This window comes from Oncorhynchus tshawytscha, linkage group LG30 (assembly GCF_018296145.1).
Source record: "Oncorhynchus tshawytscha isolate Ot180627B linkage group LG30, Otsh_v2.0, whole genome shotgun sequence".
Classification (NCBI taxonomy): Eukaryota; Metazoa; Chordata; class Actinopteri; order Salmoniformes; family Salmonidae; genus Oncorhynchus; species Oncorhynchus tshawytscha.
In genome coordinates this window covers 2,749,385-2,767,624 of record NC_056458.1, presented here as the reverse complement: position 1 = coordinate 2,767,624, position 18,240 = coordinate 2,749,385, and the positions used below count along the sequence as shown (strand labels likewise).

General features: G+C 42.3%; 1 protein-coding gene across 1 annotated transcript in view; it reads right to left on the bottom strand.

Moving 5' to 3' along the window:
• LOC112229000 (ubiquitin-associated and SH3 domain-containing protein B) overlaps positions 1 to 18,240 on the bottom strand; it is a 60,589-nt gene that overhangs the window by 10,261 nt on the left and 32,088 nt on the right. Inside the window, exons 2-4 of the mRNA XM_024394850.2 lie at positions 2,036 to 2,089; positions 1,220 to 1,406; positions 720 to 918 (exon numbers count right to left, since the gene is read on the bottom strand). Of these exons, the coding sequence (XP_024250618.1) occupies positions 720 to 918; positions 1,220 to 1,406; positions 2,036 to 2,089 (440 nt within the window). The remainder of the gene's footprint in view (positions 1 to 719; positions 919 to 1,219; positions 1,407 to 2,035; positions 2,090 to 18,240) is intronic.

Here is an 18,240-nt window from a genome sequence, read left to right as displayed (position 1 = left end):
TCATAGTTTTTGATGTCTTCACTATTATTCTCAATGTAGAAAATAGTAAAAATAAAGAAAAACCCTTGAATGAGTAGGTGTGTCCAAACTTTTGACTGGTACTGTATACAAAATAACTATCTATAGAAAACAGGTCAAAGGAAATTAAGTGCAGCTAAATTTGCAGTCTTTCCAGCTTAAGTTTGAAGTGATTGTTTTAGCTGTGTTGTTGGCTAGCTCTCGAACAACAGTGTCCTGAGCACATTGTCTATGGCAGGTGAAATCTCGCATCATTAGGCCATTGATATGGATGTAGCCAAATAAATACCACTAGAAAACAGCTTAAACAAATGCAAATGCAGCTACTATGTTGTTTTTCTGGTTGCACTGTTTGACGTGACTGTAACTTAGCTGTAGTTGGCTAGCTAGCAAGCAAAGGATAAGAATGTTGCCAGCATGGTAATGGAGCATTTAGAACGATCGATTGGGTCGCGTCCATAGATACAGAACAAAAAGACTGAACGATTGGGTCGTGTCTGGCAACCGAAACGATAGAACTAACGACCAGCCGGCTTGGGTAGCAACCCTAGATGTGTGTCGGAACTTGTGGAAGGATGAAACAGTGTGAATAAATTAATCAAAATACCATTTTCATTATTTGACTATGTTGGTAACCCGTTGTATATCCTCCAAACACCTGCTTCTCGGATAGTATCATTTAAATGTATTGTCCAATATACCTGCTTTAGTAGCCGCCTCCGTAGCAAAGTCAGCGGCAAAGTCCTTGAGCACTTCTGCCACCTGCTCCTCCACAAAGAGGCCTATGAAGTTGGAGGAGGTGTAGAGCTCCAGGGGGAGAGGGTTAGGGAAACGACCCCTCCATGACCCCACTGTAGCCTGTAGGGCCTCACTCAGTGCCTCCACCTTACCGTCCGCACACTGGAGAGAGAGGGTGACTGAGTTAGTTACATGTACAGTATAGTACAGACAGAGACGCAACTGTACACAGTGCTGCATAACACAGAGATTGCACAGATAGATCGTTGCACAGAGCAACGACAGCTGAGTCAAAACCCAGCTAGCAGCGTATACATGCACATTACACAGTAAAACAATGCCAAGAATCCAGGTCAAAGAATCCCAGCCAAGACGTGCAGTCACTGCCAGTACTGACGACAGTCTCACGGTTTGTCCTGAAACAGACATACAAGGGTCCCCCATTGGTCAGGGCAGTACTCACCATGAAGAACTGGCAGAGGGTGATGTGAGGGAAGATGTTGTGGGCCTTGTTCTTGCCGCAGGTGACCCGTGACTGCTGCCAGAAAGTGCTGAGCTGGTGGAGCAGGGGGCCGCTGGGGCGCAGGTACAACACATACTCCCTGGGGAGAGGGTCGTCCAGAAATGGGTCGTCCACATGAGAGAACAACCTTGGGCGAGGATAAGGGTAGGTGAGGAGAAGGAGAGGGGGAGGCGAGGAGGGATGGCGGGAGGGTCAGTACACAGGGCAAATTCAATAAGTCTCAGAGCGGAAGCACTGATTTAAGATCAGTCTTGCCTTTCACGTCACAACGAATATGACTATATGGATGAGCGTGGGGGGCCTGATCCTAGATCAGCATTCATACACAAAGATGCCTTTGAAATATGAGCCTAGGGAACTGGATGTGGGCTACACCCTCAACCAACAACATGAGTCATGTCTTTATAACGAAGTGTCTGTCAAAATAGCCTTTCACTTGACACTACAGTATATTTCATTACTCTACAGTATATTCGTTCATATAACAACAAAAAACATTTTTTCCATTTAATAAAGCGGCACTGTGCAATAATAAAAAGAGTGTGGGGTGAGTGAGTGGTGCATGTTTGTTCCATCACCAGCAGCTAGCAACAGGGTTTGCAGTAACAGAGTTACAGCGATGTCCTCATACAGTCTATGGACGGATGTCCTTAAATGTGATCCGCTTGAATGATTACCACCTCTAACCAGGCCTTCACTATTAAGTCAGGAAGAAGTAAGTAAGGGTGTGTGTGTGTGTGTGTGTTCAATACCCACCAATCACAGGCTGCCTGCACATTTTTGCCTCCCGTAGACACCAGAGCTTTTAGCCTGCAGAAAGAGAAAGACAGAGATGATCAGCAGAGTGTCAAAATCAAGTATCTTTTCCAGAGGATGTTTTACTAGAACTTAGTTAATTGGAACTTGTTCAAGAGTTTTGTATTATTACCATGTATCCCTGTACCACAGTACCCAGCACTGTACCACAGTGAAAAATGTATCCAAGTGTGCAGGCCTTGCAGTAGGTATGGCTATAGTTTGCATTTTATATGGCTCTAAATGTCATGATACAGTACAACCACAGTCGGCAAAGTCAACTTCTGTTCATTTGCATGGAGAGAGTTTAAATTAAGATGTGAAAACAGGGCTTATTAAGGGTTAAATAAATGACTGCTAATGCATGCTAAACACAAGCTACAGTGTTCATTTTTATCACACGCTAGGGAGGGAGGAGATGTCACACGCTAGTTCCTCTTACACTTTATTAGTCATTAAGAAAAACTGTGGCCACTGACCATCTTTAGATCAGCAAAGCCACTGTCCTCACGTCACACGGTTGGAGTGGATGATATTCAGTCGACTGTAATCAATAGCTCCTTACACAACTCTTAACAGACAGGCTTCAATAACACACTTTCCGTGGCAAGATTGAGCGGGTAAGATAGCTATAGCGTTTGACAACATGTATGTTTGTTTGTGTCTTTATGGACGATGGGTATCCATGCGTGTCGTGTCAGAGAGAGAAGAGTCATTGTGTGCAGTGATAAAAGGCAGCAGCTGCAGATGTATTTTTCTTGTGGAAATTAATGATTGAATATGTGAAGAAAATGCAAATGAGTTACTGCTGGGAAATGAGAACAACATCAGCTAAAACTAAAGTGGGGAGAAAGTCACTGAGGTCAATTAGAAACATTATTTCCTACATTTGATACCATCTATGAAGCTACGGTATAAAAAGCTAGCTAACTGTGCCATTTCCCAAAGCCAGTCACATCTATGGGATTTTTTTTACTCTGAGTGAGAAAGAGCTAATGACATTACAGTTAATGAGAGCTTCTCAGATTATAATTAGTGTCTTTTTATAAAACCTCTAAAATCACATGTTCACACTCACAGTAACTCTGTAGGGACTAGAATACCTGCGATGATGATCAGAGACTGTGCCAGGCAGTGCCAGCTGCCACATAACTCAAAGGACTACATATTAACCCAGAATACAAACTGACAACTGGACTACAACTCGGAGGACTTCATTACCCAGAATCCCCAGACTACGGCACTGGGGATGGAAATTAACTGTGAGCCACATGGACGGAGTTAAGTGGATGGACTCCTATTGACACACACTCCCTCTCAGTGTGACACTGTTCTATGTCACATTGTTTCACACCCACCCCAGTCAGCCTGTCCTCAATGTGTCATTTGTACCTGTGAAGGACCTATATTCACACACACACACACATGGACACCTGCACGCACAAATAAACACTTCAAGTGAATGACACAGATGAGAACTTTTTCACACACGTTCGGACGCAACATACAACACCACGCTGTCTCTCTGACTCGAGCTGAGAATAGCAAAAGCCATAGTTTTATTTCAGATGACAATAGAACACCATTTGTTTGATGTAATCACAGAGGGCCATTGACCGATTCCTTTTCCTGGTTCTTCTCAAGGTTACTTCACTTCCTGCTTCTCTTTCACAGGCTACATACTGGTCACTTTAATAATGTTTTCATATTTTGCATTACTCATCTCATATGTATATACTGTATTCTATCATATTCTACGGTATCTTAGTCTATGCCGCTCTGACATTGCTCGTCCAAATATGTATACATTCTTAATTCCATTCCTTTAGATGGTGTCTATTGTTAGATATTACTGTTGGAGCTAGAAGCACAAGCATTTCGCTACACCCGCAATAACATCTGCTAAACAAGTGTATGTGACAAATTAAAATGTTATTTGATGAACTGTATGTGTTTCATTTCCGTTAGCAGTAAAGACTATGAAAAGTACTTGTGACTCTGCTCTATCACCATCAGTGAATGAGGAACAAACATTGTAAGAAGCACCACACAGACTAAAATATACTGTCTTTTTCCCCCATTTCTGTTAGCAGCATAGAAACAACTGAGAAGACTAGTCTACCAATCACCCTGTTTGTGACTCTGCTCTCTTACTTTGCATGTCTCATGATCTCACCATCTGTCTGTGAATGAGTTAAGTTTGAAGTTGTATTTGTCACATGTAAAATAACAGTGAAATGCTTAACTTGCAAGCCCTTCAAAACAGTGCAGCATTCTATATCAAAATAGTATTAAAAAAACAAACAAGTCCCACAAAAATGACAGGTTGATGTAAGCTATATACAGGGTCAGTGTCAGGTTCATTAATCTCCCAGCGTCTGATGGAAAGCAGACTAAACCAGGTTTTCCTCTAGGATTTTGCATGTGCTTAGCTTCTTTCCGTAATAATAATAATTATAATAACAATATAGCAGCAACATAAGTGGTGGGTGTGGGCATGGTGGTAAGTGTGTGTGTGTATGTGACTTTGTGTGTGTGTGTGTGTGTGTGTGTGTGCGCGCAAGAGTGTTCATGTGTATGAGTTGAGACAGTTTACATTTAGTCAGTCAGAAGCATATGGTCCTTGGTGGGGGTAGACAGCTATTGTCTATCTGCTTAAAAGTGCAATTGCTTGGGGGGAGGAGGGGGGGCTGTCTCGGAGCCTGTTGTACCGAGACCTAATACTCCGCTGCCGCCAGCCGGACAGAAGCAGAGAGAAAACAGTCTATGGAAGGGGTGGCTGGAATGTTTGGCTATTTTTCGGCCCTTCCACAGACACCGTTTGGTGTGTACAGTATGTCCTGAGGATAATTCAGTGTGTAGACTAGACACTTCATAAAGAGGTGGAAGCAAATAAGTGTCAAAGACAACACTTACTATTACATTTTTGTTAGCAGTATAGAAACTATCCAAGACACAAGCAACCAACCAACCATCGTGAATATGACTATACTCACTGTGTGTGTGTGTATGTGTGTCTCGGCTCACCACCATCTGTGTGAGAATGATTCATAATGGAAACAGAGCCTGCATCTCAAATGGACCCCTTTTCCATGTATAGTACACTAGTGTTGACCAGGGTCATAAAGCAGTGCCCCATATAGGGAATCAGGTGCCATTTGGGACACATCCAAAGACTCCACCATCACCACTATGTGACCAGACCTCAGAGTGAGAAGCTAACAGTGAATGTCGTGCCACTCTGGTGTTCACAGTCGGTGAGCTATTTTTACACTAGCCATCCCCACAGAGAGAAAGCCTGCCGACAGAGCAGGGTGCCTGCCTGCCCTGGCTGCCGCAATGCATGCTAGGACAAGAAAGTCCTGATTACCTCACCAGATGGCTCATACAGTCACATAGAGAAAACACAGAGACATGCGGTCATTTCCATGTAAAATTACCCATGAGCACCAACATATGAAGTTCAAAGGAGCATGTAAAAAGAGCCACAGGAGAGTCATTTTTTTGTTTATTATCAAAATGCATTTTTGGGCAGAAATGCCTTCTGGAATATGTGAACTTTCAAGTGCCTTAATAACAAACTTGTGCGCCATCTGTAAATATGAATACAAATTGTAAAATTACGAGCCTTGTTGGTTAAACCACAGAAAGAGACAGCAACCTTCCCACTAGCCATGATTGGCTGAGATAATGAATGGGCTGGACATGCTGTGAGAGGAGTTCGGATTGGTCTGCCATATAGAAAGCTTCTGTCTATTTGAGCTGGTCAGTCTGTTGGTAATCATGTCAAACACGGCATTAAAAAAAAATATATGCAGTGCTAGAGGAGTCACTACAGACCCTGGTTCGATCGGGAGTCACATACGGCGGCGCACAATTGGCCAAGCGTCATCCGGGTTAGGTGAGGATTTGGCCGGGGTAGGCCGTCATTGTAAATAAGAATTTGTTCTTAACTAACTTGCCTAGTTAAATAACACTGAGGTACATTTAACCGAAACTCTGTTACCAAACTTTGCATCTTCAGTAAAAATGTGTTTTTGTCAAATGTTCAGTGTACATTGTTAAAAGCAGTCCGTGCATTGATTTGTATGGTTTGTTACATTTGGAAATTTACTTTTAAGTGAAAAATATGAGTTTCAGCACAATTCCATTAACATGGAATTGCCCATATGTAGTGAGGGAGCCACGTGGAAGCATAGGCCTACACACAAGCACTTTCGAACACACATACAGTATATTCCACCTTTATTCAAGGGAGAAACTTCGCTGAACAAAAGAAATAAAACGCAACATGTAAAGTGTTGCTGCGATGTTTCATGAGCTGAAAGATCCCATTAATTTTCCTCTCTCAAATCGTATGTACACATTTGTTTACATACCTGTTAGTAAGCATTTCTCCTTTGCAAAGATAATAGCAGTTCAGACGTCTTTTGTCCTCGTCTTGTCGTGTCCTGTATATATATATATATATATATATATTTTATATATATATATATATATATATATATATATATATTACAACTTTTTTATATACATTTTATTTTTAATTTTCCATCAACTCATCTTCAAAACACTCTCCTGCAACCCGCCTCATCAATTTATATTTATAAAAAAGTATTATTTACCTCAAATCTGTAATCCTCCAAGAAGCTAGCCAGAAACTAGCCAGAAGCTAGCCAGGAGCTAGCCAGAAGCTAATCCAGAAGCTAGTTCAGAAGCTAGTTAGCTTCTTTACTGGCAAATCGTTAGTATTCAGCTAACCACGGTTTGTGGTCATCAGCTATCCTTTAGCTCGAAAATCTATCGCCAGTTCTGTACGGCGCAGCGCGGCTCGGAACGGAACATACCGGACCAATTTTTCTCTCCATGTCCCTGGATTTCGACTGCTCTCTGGACATTCATACCCGGATCTCACAGCTAGCTAGCTGCTATCCGTGTGACTATCGGCCTTCGTCGATTCCGGAGCAAACATCAATTATTCCGGAGCTAGCCAGCTCCGTCAATCACTCCTGAGTTCCATCAATCACTCCTGGGCTGCGGTCACCTATCCGGACCCGTTTTACTGCCTACGCGGAGCCCCACCGGGCCTTCACAACTGAACTGCCGACGTTATCTACCCGAAGGAGATCCGGCTGGCTCCTCCGTCGCGACGTTACCTGAACGCCCATCTGCGGCCTGCTAACCGTTAGCTGTCTTACCGGCTGCTATCTGAATAGACAATCGGACAATTTATTTATTTATTTGTATTATTATTATGTTTTCTTCTTGGGCCTCTATAACTATATCTATTGTTTTTATTTTTGTTGTTGTTGTGTGATTTGGATTAATCCCCTCTATCACACAGAACCCCACTAATCTACTGACAGAACGCAAGAGGTGGCTAACAACAGACCTCCATCCTATGCTAGCTTGCTACCGATGGCCTGGCTAGCTGTCTAAATCGCCGTGACCCCCAACCAACCTCTCCACTCACTGGACCCTTTTGATCACTCGACTAAGCATGCCTCTCCTTAATGTCAATATGTCTTGTCCATTGCTGTTCTGGTTAGTGTTTATTGGCTTATTTCACTGTAGAGCCTCTAGTCCTGCTCACTATACCTTATCCAACCTATTAGTTCTACCACCCACACATGCAATGACAGCTCCTGGTTTCAATGATGTTTCTAGAGACAATATCTCTCTCTTCATCACTCAATACCTAGGTTTACCTCCACTGTATTCACATCCTACCATACCTTTGCCTGTACATTATACCTTGATGCTATTTTATCGCCCCCAGAAACCTCCTTTTACTCTATGTTCCAGACGTTCTAGACGACCAATTCTCATAGCTTTTAGCCGTACCCTTATTCTACTCCTCCTATGTTCCTCTGGCGATGTAGAGGTGAATCCAGGCCCTGCAGTGCCTAGCTCCACTCCTATTCCCCAGGCGCTCTCTTTTGACGACTTCTGTAACCGTAATAGCCTTGGTTTCATGCATGTTAACATTAGAAGCCTCCTCCCTAAGTTTGTTCTATTCACTGCTTTAGCACACTCTGCCAACCCGGATTTTCTAGCTGTGTCTGAATCCTGGCTTAGGAAGACCACCAAAAATTCAGACATTTTAATCCCAAACTACAACATTTTTAGACAAGATAGAACTGCCAAAGGGGGCGGTGTTGCAATCTACTGCAAAGATAGCCTGCAGAGTTCTGTCCTACTATCCAGGTCTGTACCCAAACAATTTGAACTTCTACTTTTAAAAATCCACCTCTCTAAAAACAAGTCTCTCACTGTTGCCGCCTGCTATAGACCACTCTCTGCCCCCAGCAGTGCTCTGGACACCATATGTGAACTGATTGCCCCCCATCTATCTTCAGAGTTCGTGCTGCTAGGCGACCTAAACTGGAACATGCTTAACACCCCAGCCATCCTACAATCTAAACTTGATGCCCTCAATCTCACACAAATTATCAATGAACCTACCAGGTACCTCCCCAAAGCCTTAAACACGGGCACCCTCCATAGATATCGTCCTGATCAACTTGCCCTCTAAATACATCTCTGCTGTCTTCAACCAGGATCTAAGCGATCACTGCCTCATTGCCTGCATCTGTAATGGGTCAGCGGTCAAACGACCTCCACTCATCTCTGTAAAACGCTCCCTGAAACACTTCTGCGAGCAGGCCTTTCTAATCGACCTGGCCGGGGTATCCTGGAAGGATATTGATCTCATCCCGTCAGTAGAGGATGCCTGGATATTTTTTTTAAATGCCTTCCTAACCATCTTAAATAAACATGCCCCATTCAAGAAATTTAGAACCAGGAACAGATATAGCCCTTGGTTCTCCCCAGACCTGACTGCCCTTAACCAACACAAAAACATCCTATGGCGTTCTGCATTAGCATCGAACAGCCCCCGTGATATGCAGCTGTTCAGGGAAGCTAGAATCCATTATACACAGGCAGTTAGAAAAGCCAAGGCTAGCTTTTTCAAGCAGAAATTTGCTTCCTGCAACACTAACTCAAAAAAGTTCTGGGACACTGTAAAGTCCATGGAGAATAAGAACACCTCCTCCCAGCTGCCCACTGCACTGAAGATGGGAAACACTGTCACCACTGATAAATCCACCATAATTGAGAATTTCAATAAGCATTTTTCTACGGCTGGCCATGCTTTCCACTTGGCTACTCCTACCCCGGTCAACAGCACTGCACCCCCAACAGCAACTTGCCCAAGCCTTCCCCATTTCTCCTTCTCCCAAATCCATTCAGCTGATGTTCTGAAAGAGCTGCAAAATCTGGACCCCTACAAATCAGCCGGGCTAGACAATCTGGACCCTTTCTTTCTAAAATTATCTGCCGAAATTATTGCCACCCCTATTACTAGCCTGTTCAACCTCTTTCGTGTCGTCTGAGATTCCCAAAGATTGGAAAGCAGCTGCGGTCATCCCCCTCTTCAAAGGGGGGGACACTCTTGACCCAAACTGCTACAGACCTATATCTATCCTACCGTGCCTTTCTAAGGTCTTTGAAAGCCAAGTCAACAAACAGATTACCGACCATTTCGAATCTCACCATACCTTCTCTGCTATGCAATCTGGTTTCAGAGCTGGTCATGGGTGCACCTCAGCCACGCTCAAGGTCCTAAACGATATCTTAACCGCCATCGATAAGAAACATTACTGTGCAGCCGTATTCATTGATCTGGCCAAGGCTTTCGACTCTGTCAATCACCACATCCTCATCGGCAGACTCGACAGCTTTGGTTTCTCAAATGATTGCCTCGCCTGGTTCACCAACTACTTCTCTGATAGAGTTCAGTGTGTCAAATCGGAGGGTCTGCGGTCCGGACCTCTGGCAGTCTCTATGGGGGTGCCACAGGGTTCAATTCTTGGACCGACTCTCTTCTCTGTAGACATCAATGAGGTCGCTCTTGCTGCTGGTGAGTCTCTGATCCACCTCTACGCAGACGACACCATTCTGTATACTTCCGGCCCTTCTTTGGACACTGTGTTAACAACCCTCCAGGCAAGCTTCAATGCCATACAACTCTCCTTCCGTGGCCTCCAATTACTCTTAAATACAAGTAAAACTAAATGCATGCTCTTCAACTGCACCTGTACATAGCCCACCTATAATTTAGCCCAAACAACTACCTCTTTCCCAACTGTATTTAATTTAAATGTATTTATTTATTTTGCTCCTTTGCACCCCATTATTTTTATTTCTACTTTGCACATTCTTCCATTGCAAAACTACCATTCCAGTGTTTTACTTGCTATATTGTATTTACTTTGCCACCATGGCCTTTTTTGCCTTTACCTCCCTTCTCACCTCATTTGCTCACATTGTATATAGACTTGTTTATACTGTATTATTGACTGTATGTTTGTTTTACTCCATGTGTAACTCTGTCGTTGTATCTGTCGAACTGCTTTGCTTTATCTTGGCCAGGTCGCAATTGTAAATGAGAACTTGTTCTCAACTTGCCTACCTGGTTAAATAAAGGTAAAATAAATAAATAAATAAAAAATTAAACAGCATTATCATTACATATGTGCACCTAGAGACAAAAGGCCACTCTAAAATGTGCAGTTTTGTCACACAATTCAATGCCACAGATGTCTCAAGTTGAGGGAGCAAGCAACTGACATGCTGACTGTAGGAATGACCACCAGAGCTGTTGCCAAATAATTTAATGTTAATTTCTCTCTCATGGTATGGGCAGGCGTAAGCTACGGACGCTGAACACAATTGCATTGTATTGATGGCAATTTTAAATGGACAGAGATACCGTGAAGAGATCCTGAGGCCCATTTTCGTATCATTCATCCGCAGCCATCATCTCATGTTTCAGTATGATAATGCATGGCCCCATTTCACAAGGATCTGTACACAATTCCTGGAAGCTGAAAATGTTCCAGTTCTTCCATGTCCTGCATACTCAGACATGTCACCCATTGAGCACGTTTGGGATGCTCTGGATCAACGTGTACGTCAGCTTGTTCCAGTTACTGCCAATATACAGCAACTTCGCACAGCCATTGAAGAGGAGTGGGTAAACAGTCCACAATCAACAGCCTGGTCAATTCCATGCGAGAGACGTGTCACGCTGCATGAGGCAAATGGTCTGACTGGTTTTCTGATCCACGCCCTTACTTTTTTTTTTTAAGGTATCTGCGACTAACAGATGCATATCTGTATTCTCAGTCATGTGAAATCCACAATCCATAGATTAGGGGATAATGAATTTACTTCAGTTGACTGATTTCCTTATATGAACTGTAACTCAATAAAATCTTTGAAATTGTTGCAAGTTGCATTTATATTTTTGTTCAGTATAGATCGATTTCCTATTTCTGCAGGAGATATACTTATGAGAGCACAGTGACCCAGAGGTGACCGAGTGACACCAATAACAAGGAGGACACTGCCCTCACATAAAACATTTGGCACACAATCAAATGAAGTGTGTTAGAACTCGTTTTCTCGATATTCTAACGTTCTCAGTACAGCATTCTATGGAAGACACCCCAATGTGGTTATTATAAAGTAGCTAAATCTATGTAAGTGACACTTACAGCGACACAGACTAAAATACTTTGAAGCTTATCATCTCATGAGGATTAGGTGTGAGAGAGTTTAACTCATTCAGGGGAGACTAGAACACTGTAATATAACACACACCTGTTAAAATGCTAGCTTGTCACGTTCTCCAGTGTGTGTGCTGGCCAGGTCTGGAGTTATTAACTCCAACCCCCTCCACCCCTCACAACTCCTCTAGTCCCTAACAGTGATGGGAGTGAAGAAAAAAAATCTAAAGTTACATATCAGGATTTCTCTTTGATGATATTATAATACATTATATCATATTGACAATATCGCAACATACTGTCATTTTTGCTCTAGTTGGCTGTAGCTGCACCAAAACTCCAGTATTTTTCCTTCATTAGCTAGATCTCCATCTTGTTTTTAAATAGGGAGGCAATTTGTTTTGCGCTCTTATTTCCATGACTGATCAAAACTCGTTTTCTCATGGCTCGTCCTTCTGCAGCCGACATACGGTCAGCGAAATGTTTGCAACATCGAATCGCAATACATATAGAACCGAGAGAGTCGCAATACAAATCGTATCGGCATTTAAGCATTGTGATATCATATCGTGAGGTCCCTGGCAATTCCAGGAACTAGTCCCTAGCCCCTCTCCTCGTCCACCCCGCCCCTCCTCGGTTCCAAGCAGGAACTCAATGATTTATTTATAAACTGCATTTCCTGTTCAAGGCAAGCAAGGGATAAAAAGGTTGGAGTGCACTCTGATAATGTACAATCATAGTAGTGGTGTGGTGAAAGGGAGTGTGGATTTGTCTGAATGGACATGTTGCATAGCCGTAGTGAATGTATGTTTTTGTTCTTGAATAAAATCACACAACTGGGTCAAACGGGAGGACTAACTGCTTGGTGATAAAGAAGAGATATTTGAGCGAGTATAACATTTAGGAAACACTTGAGGGAGCTCTGTTTACTCACACAACCTAAAAACATACTCATCTGGTTGCATCCCCTTTCAGAATCTGAACTACAGCTCCCCCTGGCCCCTCCCCGACTCAGCCTCTATGGGGAAATTCACATTTCCTGTTTACAAAGCTGCTAGTGTGCACACATCACTCACCACTTATCACACTGACCGTGCAGAGAAAACTCCTCATCCACAACACACAAATCAACTGCACCTCCAAAACTATCAACAGAGGAAGTGTCCTTCCCTGTATCTGGCCTGGCTTCTGACTCACCCTTAGACAGCTGAGATAAGGCATCACGAACCTGATCCTCAAACATCATCAGCCTGTGTTTGAACTGAACCACACAGAATAAGAAAACACTTCCTCATCCTCTCCAACTTTAGGGCCTTTTTTCAACAGCAGTTACTGAATTCCTGTTGGATGACCTTTCAGAAGAGAATATGTTAAAAAAAAAAGGTTGAAGAACAACATTCTGTATGCGTCCGAAATGGCACCCTATAACCTACATAGTGTACTACTTTACAGTGCACCCTATGAGCCCTGGTCAATGTAATGCACTATGTAGAGAATAGGTGCCCATTTGAGACAGAGCCTGTCTCAGTCCCTGTGCTCTGTTGTGCCAGCAGCTCCGATCAGTCTCAATGAGACTCACTACATATCCCTACTCACTCAGGGAGGAGTGATGGCACACCTCGCTGTAATGTGCAGAGGTAGGCAGAGCCGTGGGGGAAGAGGAGAGAGGGAGGAAGAGAGAGTTCTAAGACAGAGGATAGAGAGGGGGGGGGGAAGGATATGGAAGACAACAGGAGGGAGATGGTTAGGCATGCTGATCCTCTGTGCTTAAACCACACAAAGCCCATTCTGTGCTGTACTGACTGCGAGCTGCTCAAACATCTTCTGAACCCAACAAAAAAGCTCAGCCCACTAATTGGTTGTGTAAGACATCTTTGTTATCCAGGGCCAGTATTCATCAAGCCGCTCAGAATACGAGTGCCAATTTAGGATCAGGTCTCCCTCCTGTCCATGTGATCTTATTCATTATCATCTAAAAGGCAAAAAGGATCCCTGATCAGCACTCTTACTCTGAATACGGCCCCTGGTCTGGTGAATTAATTGATTGTGGTTAACAACTAGGCCTTAAGTTTCCATTCAGTGTTTCCCTCAGACCGTAGTCTCTCTACAAAGCCAACAGTATGATGAACCCCTCTGCCAGTGTCTCACACAATCACTCATTTCATAAAAAACTTTTTTTTAAAGAGGATAGAGGACCATGTGGTCCTTCAGGGTAGAGATAGCGGTGGGTGACACCATTAAATATAGAGACAGAGCGAGAGAGATATAGAGAAAGAAAAAACACATTTCCATCCACAGTTATGAGAGTTAGGTCATACCGTATAAAACATTTTCAGCTGTGATGGAAACAGGAAGTTTCGGTATAATTTTTAGTAAGTGGTGTGATCTGTGTCTGTAAAATGTATTATGTGAGAAATGGCGGTGGAAACATCTATGTGCAAATATTGATATAATAATCATATCGAAGGAAACTTGGAGTCACAGATTAAATAAATGAACTTCACAGGTTGGTGAAAGTGCACGGTGATGAGCTTGATGCTCCTTGACAATAAATATTGAGGGTCTTATTCTGGTGACATGACCGATGCTTGACAAAAATATTCCATAATAAACTCATGTAGGATAGCCTACCCGCACAGCCTGCGAGCTGTTGGCTAGAGGGCACGTGCCAAGACCAGAGTAGGCACATTTGCTATTTAACGCAACGCTATTTGACAAAACTAAAATCGGTAGAGTTGATAATGCGATGGAAACACACTGAACATGAGATCTTTTATTCGGTACATAAAAACGGAAGAAAAAAAAGAACAAGCTCACATGGGAATGTAAAAGCAACTACTAGTCCGTCTAACATTGGGAGTCTCCAGGCAGAACACTAGCAAGGACAGACGAGTGTGCAACTTTCTTTTTCATTGGTATATAGTTTCTTATCCGTTAACCACCTCATCTAAAAGGGTGTGTATTATTTATTTAATTCCCTTTCTCTCCAGAGAGATATGGTAATTTCCTAAATGACACCCCATCGCCTATATAGTGCCCTACTTTTGACCAGAACCCTTAAAAAAGGGCCCTAGTCAAAAGTAGTGCACTAAATTTGATTTGATTTGATTTGAAAAAGGTGATGGGGTGTCATTTAGGACATATCCATATCTCTCTGGTGGCTCTGGAGAGAAAGGGAATGAAATAAAGGAGTAGGGTGTAATTTGGGACATAAGCATAGCCTAACATCTGTCACACAGAAAGCAGAGGCAAGCTCAAGGCACCAGCAACATTTAATCCATCAGGTCCTCCCTATTCTACTCTAGCCTGGGTAGACCAGACTGAACACTGTACTTAGGTGGTGAGCGAATAGTACAGTCAGGTTTAACCAGGGCTGTGTTCAGTACAATTTTTTAGTTCTGGCACGTTTCTTTTGAAGGGAAACGGTGCTGTACTGAACGACCATTTGAAAAACGGAATGTGGTTGGGTTGTGAAACACTTGTCAGCATGGCCACTGCCCTTGATATGTCACTCAATGCTTCAAGCCACACCCGCCGCGGTACATCCGCAAGACTAACCTAATTGTCAAACTGTAGAAATAGTAGCCCTTTACTGAAGTAGCACAACTTCAAAAGACTGGCTAGCTTTGCAAGAGACACAAATAAAAACACTAAATGATACCACCATTAATAACCAAATATGCTGATGTCAGTGTAGCTATTTGGATATGTTTTCCCCTCTGTTGCATAATGCATGAGATGCTGAGTCCACAGAAACAGTAAACACTAGTCTTTTGGTTTTCACTTTTAGTTGACACAGAAGAGCCAGAGTAATCAATACAAATATCTCCTCTCAAAGTCTGTCCTCAGTGGCTCAGATCAGGTTACAAATGCATGAAGGCATCACCCCCCACCACACACACACACACACACACACACACACACAAAAACACATCCAAAACAAAAAATGTTTTAAAACCTCTCTCATTTTGATTGTGGTCTAGTCCTTGTCTTGGCTTTAAGCTACAGTATATTACCAATGACACTACAGCTTTCTGACGCAGTACATACAGTATAGACTTGTCAGCAATCAAACCATACTTATTTTGTCATTCTAAAGAATTCCATCTATTCCAGCAGATGTGAATCTGTCCACCATGCATGTTTGTCTCTGGGGGCCTGATCGCTGAATGCACACAGTGCAGAGCCTCAGCGAGCTATTTTGCAGACAGTCAGTAACCCCCCCCACCCCCACAAACAAACAAAAGAACATCAATATACCCATTTGCTTGTAGGCTACATCTAGCAATGTGGTAAACATCTCTACTGGATATCCCTAGAATGCAACTACAAAGCTTTTAGAAAAAGGAAACAATAACAGGAGAGAGGGAGAGTCTTTGCTAGAGTGTACTTTATACCAGTAGTGTTGGATCTGTGACATTCACTTGTATTGATCATATCTTCAATGCAATATCAGATCCCATTGACTGTAGTGACCATAACATTGGCTTTCCTTGTTATTGCCACAAAGTACCAAAGGAAGGGCTTATAGTTATTGATAAAGAGATCATCATGTTTCTCAGGACTCTGTTGAAAATTTAAAACAAAATGTATGTTAGTCTGATGTGTATAAGGAGGAGAATCAAGATGAAGCACGGAGTATTTGTCAAATTATTCTTGCTAATTGTTGACAAGCATGCACCTGTTAAGAAAGTGTCAGAGCCCACTGGATCGGTGATGAATTTAAAAATGGTATGGTTCAAAGAAATGCAAAAAAAAAAAAGTGGCAAACAAGTCAGGTTGTTCATGTGTTTGGTTAACATACTGTCAATTGAGGAAAATAAGACATATTAAATTATATATATATATATATTGGTAAAGTAGGGATAAAGACTTTGGAGCACCTTACATGACAGGGAGTGGCTCCTAATCCATGACTGGATCTTTTATTTCTGAGGCTCAGTATCCGTGAGTGTGCAAATTCTTGCAGTATCTCGCGGGAATTTGGGACTTCACAAATTTTTTCATGCCGAAATCAGATTAGATACATATAGTGCCTTCAGAAAGTGTTCATAGCCCATGACTTATTTCACAATCTGTTGTTTCTGTTTTCTGTCCTCTCCGGCACCTGACTTAGGAAGGACGCCTGTACCTTTGTAGTGACTGGGTGTATTGATACTCCATCCAAAGTGTAATTAACTTCACCATGATCAAAACGATTTTCAATGTCTGTTTTTTTACCCATCTACCAATAGCTGCCCTTCTTTTGCGAGGCCTTGGAAAACCTCCCTGGTCTTTCTGGTTGAATCTTCGTTTGAAAATCAATGTTCGACTGAGGGACCTTACAGATAATTGTATGTATGTGTGGGGTAAAGAGACGAGGTAGTCATAAAAAAAAATGTTAAACACGATTATTGCACATGAATATTGCACATGAATGAGTCCATGAAACTTATGTTATAACCTCTTGAAGCTAGGCGGCACTATTTTTATTGTTGGAAAAATAACATTCCCAAAGTAAACTGCCTATTTCTCAGGACCAGATGCTAGAATATGCATATAATTGACAGCTTGGGATAGAAAACTCTAAAGTTTCCAAAACTGTAAAAATATTGTCTGCGAGTATAACAGAACTGATATTGCAGGAGAAATCCTGAGAAAAATCCAATCAGGAAGTGACTCTTATTTTGAAACCCCTGTCTCTTTCGATCCCTATTGCCCATTGAAAGGGATATCAGCCATATTCCCTTTTCTGTGGCTTCCCTAAGGTGTATACAGCCTTTAGACATAGTTTCAGGCCTTTATTTTGAAGAATGAGCGTAAACATCCACATTGCGTAAGTGGTCTGTTGGCTCTGGGTGACTTTTGAGCAAAAAAGAGGAGGTAGCCATTTTTCCTCCCGGTCCTAGTGAAAAGCCAACTGTCCTGGGTGATATATTATCGAATAGATATTTGAAAAACACCTTGAGGATTGATTATAAAAAATGTTTGCCATGTTTGTCGATATTATGGATATAATTTGGAATTTTTGTCTGCGTTGTCGTGACCGCTATTTCCGGTGGATTCCTAGGCATAAAGGATCAAACTAACGGAGGTATTTGGATATAAAAAATATCTTTATGGAACAAAAGGAACATTTGCTGTCTAACTGGGAGTCTCGTGAGTGAAAACATCCGAAGCTCAAAGGTAAACAATTAATTTGATTGCTTTTCTGATTCGTGACCAAGCTTCCTGATGCTAAGTGTACATAATGATATGCTAGGCTATCGATAAACTTACAAACGCTTGTATTGCTTTCACTGTAAAGCATAATTTCAAAATCTGAGACGACAGGGTGATTAACAAAAGGCTAAGCTGTGTTCCACTATATTTCACTTGTGATTTCATGAATATGAATATTTTCTAGTAATATTTTTTGACTGTTGATACTGGATACGGGATGGGTAGTTCTAAGAGGGGTTGTATAGCTAGCCACATAGCCAGCAGGGTTGCATCAGTTTTCATTGGACTAGAGCTAGCTTGGCTGGCTAGCTAGGTAGCTAACACTAGCTAGATAACATGAGCTGATCATCATGTCGCAGCCTGTGCTGACTAGCGTCGTTAGCATGCTAA